Here is a 17,362-nt window from a genome sequence, read left to right on the forward strand (position 1 = left end):
ATGCATTGTCAGATTGTCATGTTAGATGGACCCCTACTCTGCCCCAGCTCCTCTGTCTTGCCCAAATACTTCCAAGATGTATACAAGCCAGTCCACTTTTTACCAACAGCGTCATACGGCCCAGACGCCCAATTTATGCTAATTCAGCAGGATATTAATTTAGAGCCACGTGTATAGTTGGCAAGTTCTTTTCCTGTGCACAGTTTGAATGTAGAACATCTGGATCAGTTCTTGACAGACCCCTCCTCCAGCGTCCGTTCACGCACTTTAACCTTCACAGTACGTGTGAAAATGTCCCTGTGCGGTGCCGTCAACCCTCAAAAACCTCGGCGGTCGTCCGTCTCCTCTGTGAAATGCGACGTCATGGCACAACAGCTCATCATTCATTTTGAGCTGGAATATGTTGCCAGCTGAATTGAGTCCTGCTTCAAGAGGATTGGCGCCAGGTTCGCTGAGTCAGGGAAATTTCTCAAATGCATCTGCCTCTCAGTTCATGTAGCCTGGAGCAAGTTTGTGTCCATCTCTTCCTGAGTGCCTCCCCTGAGTGCTCATTGTCACGTATGATTTTGACTTTTTTTGTGTGTGTGTGTGACCATAAGGTTAACCGTAAGCATGTTTGATTCTTTATAAAGGTCCCACTGTGTCAACATAACTCTGTTGAAAATGTTGTGTACGGGATTTATAAAAATACACCCCTTCATTTCCCCCCCGGCGCCCCGCCTTCTTCATGCCCCTGTTCTCAGTATTATTTACAGGGGTGGACCGTGGCAGAAAAGGTGTGTGCGTGGGAGGGGTTTCGCTGTTAGTATGTGTGCGTGCACGCGTGCCTGAGTGCGCGCTTGTGATGTATTGCATTAATTTCCAACGTGACATCGTCTTTATGAGACCAACAAACTCGACCAATCGCAGCCTCGCTGACACACATGCACGCGAGGACGCACGAACGCGCGGCGAAAAGAATGGAGAACAAATTGCTTTGGAGAGAAACCCGGCGCACTGTTGGAACGTTCCCACGCTACGCGTACACACAAGAGCGCACGCATGAGCCAATGGCACATCCTTTTGCATCTCACACAGCGACGCGTACACATATCCTCACACACACACACACACAAATAATCCTATTGTGTTCGTAACAACAAGGCTGACAGATTCACAAAGGGGATTAGGCTCCTTAAAGTGTATGTATGTGTGTGAGTGCATGCGTGTGTGCGCGTTTGTGTGTGAGCTGCTTCAATATTTTGTGATTGCACATTCAGCCCCGGTTCCATGCTGTTCTATAATATTCCATCATGCTCACACCACAATGTCCCTTTGGAATTCATATACAGCACACATATGTGGAAGGAAAGCAAATGCTCTCCCTACTAAAGATCCGAGTGAGTAAGCTAATAGATTTTGGGAGGGATAATGAGATTGGGGTGAAAATTTTATCGGCTGTTTCTCCTTTGTGACCACAGTAACTGATTTTAAAGCTAAACTGCTAATAGAGATCGAATGCCGAATGTATAGTTTTATGCATGGGCTGATGGTGCACACTGTAAACCGCCTCCTGGAAGTTGGGACTGCAGCTGTTCTACCTTATTAGCGTCTCCCAAAGCAAACCCAAGATGCATTAAAACGCATTAAACCGCATCAAATATTAATCTCAGGTAGCCATAATAGCCACAGAAGAGGAGGAATCGAGTGGGAAGTCTATTAGGGCCTCGCTGGCGGGTTTGCAGTGGGAGGACGGGATGAGGCGTCGGGCTTGTCTAATTACCTTGTAGCTTGTGTCTGAGAGTGTGACCTAAAGGGAGTGGCACAAATTGACTGGTTCACGCTGCACACATCGGCGAGGACGCTCTGCTGAATGAAAACATCTGTTGCGGGCTCGTATCAGGTTCCACACCAGGTCACCGAGGAGCATTTTAGGATTGATTTGATGTGTGGAGAAGAAACATCAATTTTCAGTCCTCATTAAAACGCACCATCTCTCTGGGCGATTACAGTGCAAAACTGCACAAAATGATGTACGCTGTGCAACACCAAAACACCTGTAACTCCCCGTAAATTGGACTTCAAGAAGACGGATAATGACTTTGCTGCTTTCTTTGATCTGGACACATTTGGGCGCAGAAATACATCAATCCGGACTCGGCGGCCGCAGACCCAGACTCTCATGTCTCGTGACCTTGTAATAGGCTTGTGATTCCAGCATTATCAGTTGGCTTCAGGACGCACGTGTCCTCGGAAAGGTTCCCCCGCAACCATCTTTGTACAGAAAGCACAAGGAGAGAGGACAGGCACGGCCACATCTCAGAGGCACTTCTGTCATTTTCGTTCCGCGAAAACATGATAAATACCAACATTTGTGCCAAGTGCTCTGTGTTATAGCGAAACAAGAGAGCAAACCAATAAAGGCCGTGCTTAAGAAAAGGGTTGAAGCGGCGTTCTTTTAAAAATCTTCTCCTCTGTTAAGAGTAAACACATAGTCTAATGAGCTCTGAACCATCTGGAGCTCCTTCTCAAAGAGCTTTTTTAAATTGCTTCATGACCAGCGAGGGCTAAAATGACATCTTATTCGTTCCAGCGCTTAGTCAATCACTGTCCATTTTAACCCGTCCTCACACAGCGGACTGGCTCACTGTGTTTGAAATGATCAGCGTGGAGTTGAAGCAACACATGATCTGAGACACACGGGGCTGATTTGATGTGTCATCGTTACGTCCTAATGAGAGAAACCGTTTGATGCTTTTTTTATTTCAGGCTGAGTGAAAGACAGCTATGGTGTTTCTGCATCTGGATTAATATTACATGAGTCAATAACTCATGACGAGGTAATGAAATGCTGCGTAGAGTGCCATGATTAAGTAGGCCCTGCCACTCAAAGGTTACTACTTCTGAAGCACATACAGTATAATACCTGCGTACATGCACACACACTCCGGCTCAGCACGTCGATGGGGAGGTTACCGACTTTAAAGCTGAACCACGTTCCTGGTTTATGTTGCGAATAAATATTTCATCTGTTTCGTGGCGTCTCGGCTCCTCTGACTGAAACGCCGTCAGAACTGTGCAGTTTGACTCAGAGCCTAGAGTAAACTACCGCAGCACATTTAAGATCCAGCAGACTGTAATATTAGTGTTTAACACCGGGATAACCACGTATAGACATACTTTGTCTTTGAGTGAATAATATACGCCTACATGCAATATCAAGTTTTAATTCAGCTCATATTTTCAACCTTCTCTCAGCGAGCCAGCCTTTATCGATTCTGATGCGCCAGCAAACTCTAGGACAGGGCAGAGGCAAGAAACGCGCGGAGACGGGGCCGCAGACGGAATAAAAACAAACAAAACGAACGCGCAAGATTAAGACCCAAACGTGTTCAGAACGTGGAGGAAAGAAGCAGCGCTGCGTTGGACCAACCTGCAGTCGCAGAGATATATGGCTTCACAAACACGCGGCGACATGAATTAAACACAGATACACAACCACACACCGCGGCCCCACCGCGACACCCGTGATGACTCAGTGTGCTGGAGGTCAACTGTGCTGTAAAGACCCACCTTGACTTCTCTTCCCTCCTATAAAACACATCACATATTGAAGACGATAAAAGGCAGATCGGAAAAAAAAAAAAAACACGGGAAAAAAATTAAATCTGAAAAGTGAGAGCTGACATTATGACTCAGTAATGGGATCCTGTCGGAGAAGAGAAGAGAAGAGGAGAGGAGAGGAGAGGAGAGGAGAGGAGAGGAGAGGAGAGGAGAGGAGAGAAGAGAAGAGAAGAGAAGAGAAGAGAAGAGAAGAGAAGAGAAGAGAAGAGAAGAGAAGAGAAGAGAAGAGAAGAGACCTTTCGTACCACTGCGATCGTGTGTTTGAGCCTCAGCTGCAGAGTAGGTAGCAGGTAAACTAATTGCTCATTACGGGATAAACCTAATATCATCTAGCAAGTGGAATATACTATAATAAATAAATAAAAAAATAAAAAAATAAACATTTGTCATGAGATTAGCATATGCACCACTTGGCCCCGTTCTTTTTCAGCAGTGTGGGAAGCAGGCACTTGATGTTTATGCTGCACTTTGTAGTCTCCTAGACAGCGTTATGTAACGCAGGGTGATGGGATAATGCTGGAATGATGCACTTATAAAAAGCCCGAGCTGGAGGGAATGACTCATCGCCGGAAACAAATTCTCAAAAATCCTCATTCGAGAGTCGAGGCAAATATTTGCCCTTAATGTATTTCGTATCATCTGGGAGAACTGCATTAGATTCAAAGTAGAGTTCCATATGGTGTGCACACCATGCGTCGTTAGCGGCGGGCTCTTTTGTTCTAGCGTGCTGGAATGCTAACAGTGATCTCGTTCTGGCTGCGCGCTCTCGTTACTCTAACCGCCTCAGAAGGCGCAACACGTGCCGAAGCCTAGCTCGGCCGCTCGCTCTGATGCACAGGTGTCTTCGATGGCCACTTTCCTTGTCAGCACATTGCTTTAGTGAGCAGGAGGTGAGCGAGGGCAAGCGAGCACCTGCGCCCGCTTCAAATGGCAACAATCAACCGGCGCAGCTAACAGAAGGTTTCGCCTGTGTGAAGTGTCGATGCCTGCGTCAACCCAACCGGCACCTGTTGCACTTAAAGTCACGGACATTGGTGCACTCTGTGCACGCCCCTGAATAATCTGAAAATCTGAAAAGGGTGATGTGTGATAAATTTGATTTTGCAACCAAATCACAAGAAGGGCTGAAACAGGCGGATACAGTGGTGGATGTACAGGTCCTTACACCTCTAGTGGCCACATAATATTTATTGTTTTCCTATGAGCTACAGTGCAGTACATTTTGTCATGGACCTTATTCAGAAACATGTATCTGAAGAACTCTCAAATTTTGTGTTTAATTCAATTTTTCACTCATAACCTATAGTCACATTTTAAATGATAAGAAGGAGAAAAAATATATAATATCCCATTGCAATCTGGACTGAACTGTTTCTACTTCTATAAAATGTTGAAAGTGAGACATATATACACTATATATAGAGAGACATCGGTTCTCGGTGAACCAACACAGAGAAAATAATAATAAGTCACAGAGATGCTGTTTTATTGTTCCTGAAATTGAACTGTAAGGCAAATTTAGAGCTAATATTACGCTTTGGAAGTGCTTCCTCTGTGCGCGTTCCGTATTATTGTATTTTTTTTTTTTATATCTCGACAGTCACACACAGGCCGCATCGTGGTCCGAAAAACCTTAACGACTTCTCTTTATGGACTTAGTACGCAGACGGATTTTACAGGGTGAACTTATGACAAATTCCTATACTCACTTCAGTCGACAGAAACTCATTGAAACTTTAATATAAATGACGTCAATAACGTTGGCGTTCCCCTCTTAGATCTATAGCTGAGGCGCGCTACGGTTTGCGTTAGACTGAAAGATTGCTGTATTAACAGTCTAGACTGCTGTATGTGTGCGGCACTTATGTTATGGCCACATAAATCTGTCCGCCGCAGTAGCATTCTGCAGACTCGCTTCCCTTTTGGGGACAAAAAGCAAATTCCTGTAACGTAAATTATAAAATTTAAGGTTTGCAAGTAACTGTACTCTCCTGTGAAGCGACGGGAACGGGGTCGCATGCGTGTGATTTGTGTCAAAGCGGCGCCGGGTTCGAGACCTTGGCTTTAATAATGGACGCATGTGACAAGAAGAAAAAAAAGAGGGATGTGAACGGAGAAGCGGGGAGAGTGCAACGGAAAAAAAAACGCTGTACTGGTTGTCTGACAGGCACGAGAGGAGAGAGGGGACAGTAAGTGGCTTTGGAGAGAAAAAGGGAAGAAGCAGGGAAACCAAACCGTGCATTAGAGGGCGACTGACAGACAAAATGTTGTGATTTCAGAAAGAAGAGAATGAGAGGAGAGGACTGTGGACAGAGAGACGGCTAACGAGGAAAAATGAGAGTGGCAGAGAGGGGGAGGGCAGAGGGATGGGAGGGGATGGGGGGAGGGGGGTGAGGAGTGAAAGAGGTGAGCGACTTGTTGGTAGAGCCTCGTTGGTTTGCTGATGGAGGACCTGTCCAACAAACATGCACTCTCACATGAACACACACACACACACACACACACACACAGGTTGTGTATTGGCGGCTTTGCAGCAAGGCTGGAGTTACTGATAACGTTTATATTTCAGGTCTGTGGGATGTGGCTCCAGAAACACACGCGTACAAACACACACGTGTACTCCGCGTGCGTGCCCTCCTTCTTTCTCACATTACTCAAAAACCCACATGCACCTCACCCACCTTTACAGTGAGTCTCGTGGGTGATGGAGCCCGCACCCTGAGACAAACACATTTATCTTCTGCCATGTATTGGCAGAACTTTTCATGGTACTCGGGTGCGAGCGAGAAAGTCACTTTTAAAGATATGTTTCGGTGGGACGTGACCATCCAAGAATGTCAAAAGTATTAAAGCGCCACGTAACGACTCTGGATTATGTACGGGATAATGGCAAACGAGCTGTCCATTGTCTAGAATTAATGGACCACGAGAGGTCAATAACTCCTGATTGAAGGACGTCATCCCACTTACACGGTGAGAACTTGGCAAAGAAGAACAAGAAGAAAATTAATTATTATGTCTTTTTAATTAAAATGGAAGGTTTCCCTAGTAACACCTGAGGGTTTGACTAATACCTGGAACAATCATCATGATCCCATAAGGAATTTAACCGTACATTTTATTCATGAATCGATTCAATTGAATGTGAAAAGTTGACTCTGAACGACACCTCGCCCACATTTGCAGAATGAGAAGTGCACAAGGAGAATGAGGAAAAGACATAAAAATAAATAGTGTCTTTTTTAGAAAATAAATAGTGGGCGTATGCAAGAGTAAGATAATGGAGTAATAATAATAATCAAGAAATAATCAAATAAATGTGATAATTTAAAAATATTTAAATAAAAAAATATTAAAAATAAAATATGTAATAATAAAATAATAAAAAATAACACGGTAATTAAAATTGAAAAAATATACAGATACATAAAAGAATATTCATTTCCCTATTAATATGCCTATATTTATTTAAAACATTTTGTCGAATTAATTTACTAAGTCAATGAGCTTGTGTTCTTTGTCAGAAATTAATGGACAGCCTGATTATGAGAATCTATATTCACCCAGAGCATGACATAAGAAATGAACCAGGGACTGACAGCAAGAAAAAAAAAAAAAAAAAAAAAAAGGTTCCTTGGCATTTCAGTTCTGCAGCTCTGTGTAACTTCTCAAACAGCATTTATACAACTTTAAATACAGGACTGCCCAATCCAGTGCACACCTGCAAGCGATTACCTGCCATCCAGTGATCCACATGGGATAAGTATAGTGTAAAGGTACACCTGTTCAAATTCAAGTTAGTGTCATTTAGTCCCTGGGTATCTCAAATCTTACCTTTTTTCTGGTCATTATTGCTCGAAAAAACTCCACTGGTACAACAGCTCTGGTTAAGTCCTTTCAAACAGACACAGAACTGTGATCTTCAGTTTTAATAATTTTGACATTATGGTCTTTTCATCGCTTTATTGCTGCTATATCATTTGAACTTCACACTGAAACCGAAGGAGAATAAAGGGCAAAGATATATCAAAACAACGCGTCACTGTGGCAACACTTTTGGAACTCAACGCAGTTCCAGACTCAGCACTGTGACCTCATTATGGCAATAAATCCTCAGATGATGACATCCAAATGAGGCACACAAAGTTCATTTCTGCAGCAAAGCTCCCCTTTCTATATTTCATGGACTGTGATCAAATGAACACTACATCTATCAAACAGGAAACTTTGGAAAGGTTAATATTTTGAGTATGGCAGGAGCTGAATTGATAAAATGTAAAAATGCTTTGTACTTAAGATAAAGGTCAGGTGCTGCTAGACATATATATATATATATTTTTTTTTAAACATAGCCATGAACCAACTGATCAAAAATACAATTAATTTTGTTTTAAATAATGGGATTTACAGCGACAAATGTCAAGATACCAATCTCCACAAGGCTAATCTTTCTTGGAGAAGAGTGTACGGACCAACATATCTATGGCACGACTGCCTTTAGACGGGGAAAAAACCTTAAGTAAAACAAACCGTTACCTACTTAAATTAAATGAAGCTGGACCTGACAGTGATTCTTACCAAAAACAGGTGGTATTGGGACATTAATAGAGGGCCTGTAAATGGAATTCCTGATAATTACACGTGTCTGATGTGACATTAATACCAGGGAAATACACAAAAGGAGCCTGAAGACTAACAAAAGCCTTCATGCTCGGTCGCACTTAAAGTTTGTAGCTAACACTGACAATTACCAACATCATCTATTTGGAAAAGCGGAACAGCCAGAGAATGAATGAGCCCCCGCTGAAACGTTCGAGAGCTGAGGGAGGCAGCTTTTGATTTAGAGAGACATGTTTACATGAGGGAGCGCTGATGTTTGCTGATAGGTGAGGATGGATGATGAGACACTGTGTACTTCATCGCGAAGTCAGTAGCCTCAGCCAACACAGACAGATACACGGTCTTCTATAGATGCGACCAGCATGCGGGGAGTAGAAAGATTTTGAAGCCTGTGTTGTGGAGCCATTGAAGCAGAATGCTGCTACTCAGCAAGTTAGTGTATCTTCCACTCAGAAAGGTGAACTCGGAGTGACTACGGGCTACTAAAGCTTGTGCAGACCGGACAACTTCACTGCTGTACCAAGACACCTCATGTGATCATAGCAGCAGAGACGACTCAGAGAAGACAGATGAGGAGTGGGTGGAAATACTTCATGAAAGATGTAGCCCACGCTACTGTAACATGCAAAACATGTGAATCTGTCCTGAAATACAACAAAAGGAAGGATTCAAATCCTCTCAACAGCAGTCAGTTAACAGTTTTCACATTACACCCTGTAGTAACAGAGGGAAGGTGGTTGCAAATAACAATTTGCATGTCAAAGTTATTTGAGCTTTAGCTGCAGCACACGGTGAAGGGATCAAAGAAATACTTAAAAAAAAAAAAAAAAAAGCTACACAACAGATGGTGTTTAGTTGCTGCCCCGCTACCTGTTCTTATACAGGCTATATATATCTGCAGCGCACACACTCTAAAAAATGATGTGCTGGCTCAACGTAAAGATTTGATGTAACAATATGCATGAAAATCACTCTAGTTATTTTCATTTAGACCAACGTGTTAAATTAAGTTATCTGCTCATGATAATGTATACACAGAACTTATTTTTTATGCTCTTGATTTTGAGCTGTACTGACTAACCCCATGAATCATTTTTTAGAGTGCAGCAAGTAGCTCATAAGCTCAAGAACATTCATTTCATTCTTTCAAAGCTTAACTTCCAACTGTGCTTTTTATCAGTAAGATCATCAGTGACTAGCTGACGTAGATTTGACTTGAGATTGATAAGACAATGAGAACAAATCAGATCCGAAAACCAAACCTGATCTGAATCTTAGACAGTCATATGTCTCAGAATAGTGTGTAAAAGTCTTTCAAATGTGGAGGACTGCTGTGACTCTAAGGGTGAAGAGACACGGTGTTCTTTCTTTGTACGCAGCCACACAAGTCTGTCTTCTAACTTACACTGGAGTGTGTTGCAGGGTTGGAGGAGGTGCTCTGGTCTAAAGACAGAAGGGTCACTGACACGCAGCTATGTCACTCAATTCACTTAAAAACACCATTACTCACCTTTATAGTTGATCTTGAATCCTATAGATCCGACGCTCTCGTCTGACTGTAGGTGGAGCCACATCTGGTGGGTCATGCTGACTATCAGGTCAGGAACAAAGCTACCTGATAGGCTGGAGCACAAAATACACAACTATTAAACCATTGTCATCATAATTACCCATGCAAAAAGTAGAATTTTAATCACTGCAATCATAGCTATAATCAAATTCTCAAGTGCTCACTCCGAGTGTGAACAAATTGCTGGAATTTACAGCGCTGTAGTTGAACACTTTGCTTTGTTTGTAAAGTGTTGCCGCGAGGAAGCAAATTTCTCCGAGAACATGCACACTACCCCCATTTTTTTTTTTTTTTTGTGGGCCGCCAGTGTCTATAACAAATGAAACATAAAAGTGACCATTTACAAAGTGAACCAAAAGCACCTACTTTGTAAAAGGGCTGCATCTGTTATCCTTTTAGGCATCGCGGAGCCTTTTTCTGAATTCAAGAACGCTCCGTCTTCTTAAGGGGAGCGCACAAAACGTTGACTGCTGTTTTATTATCTGGCTATTTGCGTCAAAGGATGTGCAAGATTTTAGAAATAGCGGGATGCCCACAGTTACATAAAGAAGCAGAATAATGAAAATAGTGTAGTAGTTTTGCTTTTAAATGGAATATGTTACCCATGAAATGAAGTGTTTTCATACAGATGTGTCACCTATAGGCCAATCTCTGACATTGGGCTTTAAAATTTATGGTTTCTTTTCAAAAGGGGAGCAGATGGGTTTTTAGAGGCGGCAACATACGAAAAAATAAATAAATAAAATCCATCTAGTCTTTTCATGGGGATTTTAACTGTGTTGTGAAGTCTTTAAGAGACTGACAATAACACTGCTTCTTCGCTGCTTATGAGGACAGCTGGCAGTTATGGAAACATACTGTCTGCTGAACAATCTGCTTCATATCAGTAGTACTTATTTGCTTCTGGAAACTTGTTTTCAAAATGTACTAGGCAGCTGCAGTGCTACACTGTTTGATATGACAACCACCACCAGTCATGGCGGCGTTGCTTAGGAGATGATATATATTTATAAAGATAAGAACGGAAAAAATGCACAAGGATAACGGGGGGCATGTTAGAATACTTACACCTGTAGTATAGTTGTAGGATCTCCCACCTCCCCTCCATCCCCTATGGTTAGAGTATCGTAGGCTATCTCCAGGTCAAACTCCTCAAAGTTGATCTGGATCACCTACAGACACAAACACAATGCGTAAAAGTTACAACCTCAAACATATTCCAAATGCAATTCAAAAGTCCACAATTGCGTTTTATCTAAATATTTTAGGAGAACATTCAGTTTATGTGAATTTCCAGAATTTATGACATTTGAGTAAATAGTTGTTTGTCATGTAAATTGATCATTTGTTTTCATTAATCTGAATATGTGTACTATTATGTAACCAAATAATTTCCAGAAGATTATAGCTAGGAAATGTAGTTCTAACAATTAGATAAATTCACTGCACATGAATAATCCATCTATGATCTTCTATGTAGCCATTTTTACAGTTTCAGAAAGCTGAATAGTGGTAATTAATTTTTAGGAAAATTAATATTTCTCCACACAATAATTTTCTTTTTCCATACATTTCATTCCCATACCTGGAAATGTATTAAATCAAATTCCATACTTAGGGTAGGAACCCTGTATATCAATATAGTACAGAAACAGAGGGTACAGCCATAATATCTAAATGGATATATATATTTTTTTAAAGTCAAATTCAAATGTGGAATAGCCAAGAGCTGTAACAAAACAATCATAGTAAACACTGTTGTAATATTATAATGATAATGATGCAGGGGACGATGAACAGTAATTAAAATCAAACACACCATTACATTAAATATAAGTACAGATATCTCTGGATTTGAATATTCTTACAAATATTTAGGATGACATAAGTCACCAAAATATACACAGACAAACACTCATCATCTCCCCATCACAGCACCACAGGTGGGACATTAGAATTCATTCATGCATCACACTGTGTGGTGTGATTCCAGTCAAGTCTTCCAAGATGAAGGAGTTAACGAACACCTCGGCCCCGCGCTCGGAGCTGCGAGGAACAGCGCGCGGCTCAAAAAGTCTGATCAGGAATTATTAAACCAACACTTTCTGTTTCATCTAAGACCAGAGAGAAACACATTTGGCAAAGGAGAAGAGAGAATGAGGGGTGAGTGGATAGAGAGAAGGAAGAAGATGGAGGCAGATGGGAGAGGGGAGGACAGAGGAAGAGAGCGATGGGGCTACAATAATGAGCACATCTTTGATGGTAGCAAAGTACAGTGCTGGAAAATTTCAAACTAGAATTCTGACTTGACCCTCAGGGGAACATTGAAACCTCACCCTCCCTGCTCCCTCCCTCCCTCCTCCCCTCCCTCCCCCTCTCTGTGAGGAATTTTCAGATTTCCAGATTTAATATTCTGCTGGAGGACTTCAAAAACCTCCAGAAACATCACACAGGTCCGAGCCTCCCGCACGCCGGCGTGTTATTTAAATACATCCGCTTACTCCCGATTTATTTGCATTCCACATTGAAACTTTCCACTTCGAGGCAGGCATCACAAACACAGTTCTTTTCCACCTTTACTATAAGCAGCGTGAAACACCTGAGGACATGCTACTACTGCTGTGCATCACGCAGAAGAATAAACAGCTTATCCCAAGATGACCCGGAGCACTGAACAAAACTCGACACGGAAAACAGTGGCGGCGCCGCTCCACACACCTGCTGCTTTTCAGTTATCTGCTGGAAGTGATTTGTTTTTGTTCATGGGGTTAATTTTGATTACCGCCACACACAGTTGCTCAATTACTCTTTGATTTGCTCATTGCAGCGGCAATTTTTTTATTTTTTTTTTTTTATTATTTCTTCTCTGACATTACGGTGTACACAGGAAACAAAAGTTAATGCATCCGAAGCGGAATGAAATTAAGCATCAACTGCACGATCACCTGATTTAACAAAGGGTTTAAACACGGAGGAGGTGGAGGGAGGGGAGGGGTGGGGTGGGGGGTGGGGGGGGGTGCTACGGAGATGAAACGGGGATCTGCCCACCGCTCACAGTGCTGACTCAGCATTATCGGCGTGTAAGGCGGCAGATTGGATTAAAGCATTACCTACAAACCTGCTAAACTCTCTCTGTGGAAAGTACGTACACAAAAACACATTCACACACACACAGACAGGCAGGCACGGCTTTGTAGAGATTAATGTATCTATATCTGTGATTACACACAGTCATTCACAGACACTTCTCACCGTATCCCAACATAGTAAATAACACGCTTCTATGGAAAGATCGTATTTTACACATTTTTATTCAGAGTTAAGAAGAAAAAAAAACACTTCAGTAGCAGGACCAATCACTGTTGATATTCTATGACGCACATACTGTACTTGTTAAAATTCACTTCACCTTGAAATAATTCAAAGATGTTGGATTTTTCTTCGGGCCGGTCAAGACGCCTGTCACTGAATGCTTTAAATTCTATATAACACAACTCTGTGGATCTTTAAAGTGACTCCACATCTGCTCGGAGAAGTTCACACCCATTGGGAATTTATTTCCAACACAGGTGACACTTTATTGGTGCAACCTGAGGAGGAAAACAAGACCGGCGCAACGAGATATACTGAGTTTGAGTAATGCGACGAGGGACGGGTTATAGAAAAATATAAAAGCAGTCGGCAAATAGTGTCTCAGTAGAGGCTCAAAGACAGGTGTCCAGGTCTGCACACGGTGAATTCAAGGACTTTAAGTTTGTTACGAACGAATGTTAATATTCTGAAATGTTAGCTCGTTCACAGACGGCATTCTCAAAGGCTAATGTAGCAACAGCGGGTAAAGTCAGCTGGTTGCTAGTTATATGCCAGTGCAATTAAACTGTAGAATCTAACACTGTGCATGTGTATAGGGAGTGGTATTTTAAAATGTATGTTACTGCCCAAAAAGTGAACTCATGCATGCAAAATTATATAAAAAGAGCGGAGCTGAGGACGATGGAGGCATCAACAAATTAAATAAATGAATAAATAAAACTGCTGAATGTGCAGATTGCTAATGATTAGCGCATGGGTTGATGTGGATGTCATGAGAGGAGGCTTTCTTGTATCGCATTCTTGCCATGCATTGTATAAACCTAAACCGGACAATCTGTCTCCTTTTATATGTCCTTACAGAGCAGCCTAATGCCACATCAGCACAGTTCACAGAGCATTAAACACAGCTTGGCTATAACTATATTACAGCGAACCCATATCTGTGTGTGTGTGTTTGAATGAGAATGTTCAGCTGTAGTCAACTTTGATTGGAAGCTCATTACAGACTGTGTGTGTGTGTGTGTGTGTGTGTGTGTGTGTGTGTGTGTGTGTGTGTGTGTGTGTGTGTGTGTGTGTGTGTGTGTGTGCGTGCTTCTCTTTTAGTGTACTCAGTGTGTGAGAATGATAGATGAAAGTGAACACTCTACATATTTCCCCTCTACTCTAATTGGTTGGTGTTCATGCAAACATCCATCTCTCTCTCTCTCTCTCTTTCTCTCTCTCTAATTTTCTCTCACTCTCTCTCTCTGTCACCCTCTCTGCCTCTCTTTTTCTAATTGGCTGCTGCATTCCTTCCTTCCATCTATCCATGGCTTTCGGCCAGTGAGGTGACGGAATTGGATTTGTGCTTGATAAAGCACTTCCTTTGGTTGTTGTGGAGACGCCGTGGGGCGGGAGCATCCTCTCCACTCATGCCATATTAATATCTGGACACACCTCGAAGATGCGGTTACTGCGGGAATATCTGAAACACCTGGTGAGCGACGCGGTCACCGATGTAAAGCGGGCACTGTCAGGGCTGGGGAATAATAGATTGCCTGTGACAGTATTGCAGTAAACCCTCTGCCACCCGTTCCCCTTCGTTGTGCCCCGGCCTAGACAGTAAAAATTGTGCCATTGCGCGAGACCAGGGCTTTAGCAGATGAAGACTGATCGAATGCTGCTCAGTGTTTTACCCTTTACTTCTAAATCACTGAACTGGATCTACCAGGTGCCTTCTTTCCAGATACCAACTGGAAACAAGTATGAAGGAAACACTATACCCTCCCCTCTACTGTTGCTATGCAACTACTCTACTATAGAATTCATTTAAATGCAAAACTCCCCTGTTTACCATTTTAACCTGATCTCTTTATTAAAGTGCTCATCCTGTCTGCAGAGGTATGGCACTTTAATGACAAAGCAAAAAGAGGAATATTTTTTTTAAAGTCTATAGGGCATTATTTACATCAATGGCTGCGAAGTAATGCAAGGAAAGCCTCTACAAAAAAAAAATAAAAAAGATTTTCCTCTTGCTGAAGCTCTGAATCTTTCCTTTGTTTTTGTCACAAAGGATTCAGCATGGCATCCATGCCTTATGCATTAGTCTGCGCATGCAAATGTGAACGGGAGGGTGGAAAGCCAGTTACTACTTCAATGCATGTTTAAAAAAAAACAACAAAAAAAAAACACATTATCTAGATGGCATGTGCTAGCCATCATAATAAAATAAAAGACAGAGGACGCACGCTGTGAAGCAGCAGCAAACGGTATACGATCTCATGCAGCATTAACAAATGATATTAAGAAAGAATGCGTTGATTGGCTGATTTCACGGGAGATGGGAACTCGAGGAGGAAAAGGAAGAAACCGAACGATGGTGGAAGAGAAGAGAAGAGAAGAGAAGAGAAGAGGAGAGGAGAGAAGAGAAGAGAAGAGAAGAGAAGAGAAGAGAAGAGAAGAGAAGAGAAGAGAAGAGAAGAGAAGAGAAGAGAAGAGAAGAGAAGAGAAGTGTAGTAATGGCCACCCTGTCCTACCAGTCCCAAGGTTAAATGAGAACAGGAGAGAATGAATTGGCTCTAAAGGCTCATTCTGCCAAAACTAAATGAAGCAATAACATCAGAGTGCTATAGAACCCCATTAACACTTAACCTGAGAGAGAGAGAGGGAGCAGAGGAGGGGATAGACGGAGAAAGAGAGGGATGGAGGGAATGGGGCTTACAGAGATAGAGAGAGAGAAGAAACAGAAACCCTCGCTAACTTCAGCGTATAAGGAGATGGTGAGACAGGTGTGATAATGGGTGCAATAGAAAGAGAAAGAGGGACATATGAGTGGAACGGTGAAAACAGGTTTTTCCCCTCCGGTGCCCTCCTCCACTCTCGCCATATTCTCTCTTTCTCCGTTGTAATTTGATGGCTTCAGCCTGAGCTCTTTAATGAAGAATCTGGGTAATTCTGAGGACGGAGCCTCTGGGAGTGAAGGAGGAGGGGGAGGAGGAGGGAGGACGGGCAGCGTGAAGAAAAAAAAAAAGTACAAGACAAAGAGATGAGAGAACGAGAATAAGGAGAGACGTGTACAAGCAGAATTTTTTTATTTTTTTTTTTTAGATGAAACTATTCCCTGACTCTGGATGTGTTACCCTGCCTGCTCTGCCTCCCTCTTCCTCTCATCACCGTCACACTCTCTCGCTCTTATTTCAGGGTTTCGGAGCTGTCTCGTCGCGTCCCCTTCCACTGAGCTGACCACTCCCTTGTCCAGTAAATTGCCCCTCGTTCCCTCATCAGCCTCCTAATTGGGAACAGCTTTTTACTGCCAGAACACCAGATCATGATTGCTCCCATTAAGCCATATTCCGCCCGTTACCTGTTGTTTACCTGCCAATTCCCCACTGCGTCTTTGCCTCTGCCACCTGCCCAACATAAGCACGCCTTTGAACTACTAAATTACCTTTTGCTCAACGAGATGCATCCCCCGAGCAGTATTTTCCTGTTGCCGCTAAACATTTGAGCCGCGGCAGAATGTGAATATCTAAGCCAACAAGAAAACACAAACACTGAAATGTGCTCAACACTAACTGTTTCTCTTCAAACTTTAAAGATGATCACAGAAAGCGGTTAATGATATCGAGCCACTGTAAGACTTCTGGATGTCTTGGAATTGACTGATACCATTACATTAGTCAGCCTCCAAATCTTTAAATACTAAAATTCACTTTGAAGCGATGAAAGAAGAGCAATGACAGTTATCTGAAGCAGGAGACGGCACCGGAGGTAATAATCCGTGAACAATACCGAGGGTTCCTCCATGACAATACTTATGTGAATGCGCTTCTTCTCATGTGCTCGGCAACTCGACGTGACAGATAAAAAACGATGATGATTTGTAATTAAACAAGGAGTGGCCTTTCTTTGTCCCATCCGTCCTTTTGTCTTGCTTTTTATCTTAATCTTGCTAAGTATATAATTCTTTCTTCTTACACTGTATCTGTGTCTGTCTGACTGATGTTTAAACCTCAGTTTGCCTCAGCCTCATGGATGCATGAAGTGGGCGATGAGCAGTTTGTGGTCTCAATACAGTCAAAAGGTTGGACGTGATTTGACGGAGACCTCTCACCAACTAATTTCTTTTAAACATCTTTAAACTAAAACACAGGAAACTGCACTATGCAAATGTTAACGTACACACACCTTCATAGTGTGTAGAAGTCATCAGTGTGATCACTGGGTTCATATAACTGTCTGTCTTGATTTGATCGCACAATCTTCAGGTAGGATTAA

At 42.4% G+C, this 17,362-nt stretch overlaps 1 protein-coding gene across 6 annotated transcripts in view; it reads right to left on the bottom strand.

The window, feature by feature from the left end:
• The window catches only part of csmd3b (CUB and Sushi multiple domains 3b), a 316,533-nt gene that overhangs the window by 83,901 nt on the left and 215,270 nt on the right, over positions 1 to 17,362 (bottom strand). For all 6 annotated transcript variants that reach the window (XM_047604800.1, XM_047604799.1, XM_047604798.1 and 3 more), the window contains exons 12-13: positions 10,862 to 10,965; positions 9,734 to 9,846 (exon numbers count right to left, since the gene is read on the bottom strand). In XM_047604800.1, coding sequence (XP_047460756.1) covers positions 9,734 to 9,846; positions 10,862 to 10,965 — 217 coding nt within the window. The remainder of the gene's footprint in view (positions 1 to 9,733; positions 9,847 to 10,861; positions 10,966 to 17,362) is intronic.

The sequence above is a fragment of the Mugil cephalus genome, chromosome 14 (assembly GCF_022458985.1).
Source record: "Mugil cephalus isolate CIBA_MC_2020 chromosome 14, CIBA_Mcephalus_1.1, whole genome shotgun sequence".
NCBI lineage: Eukaryota > Metazoa > Chordata > Actinopteri > Mugiliformes > Mugilidae > Mugil > Mugil cephalus.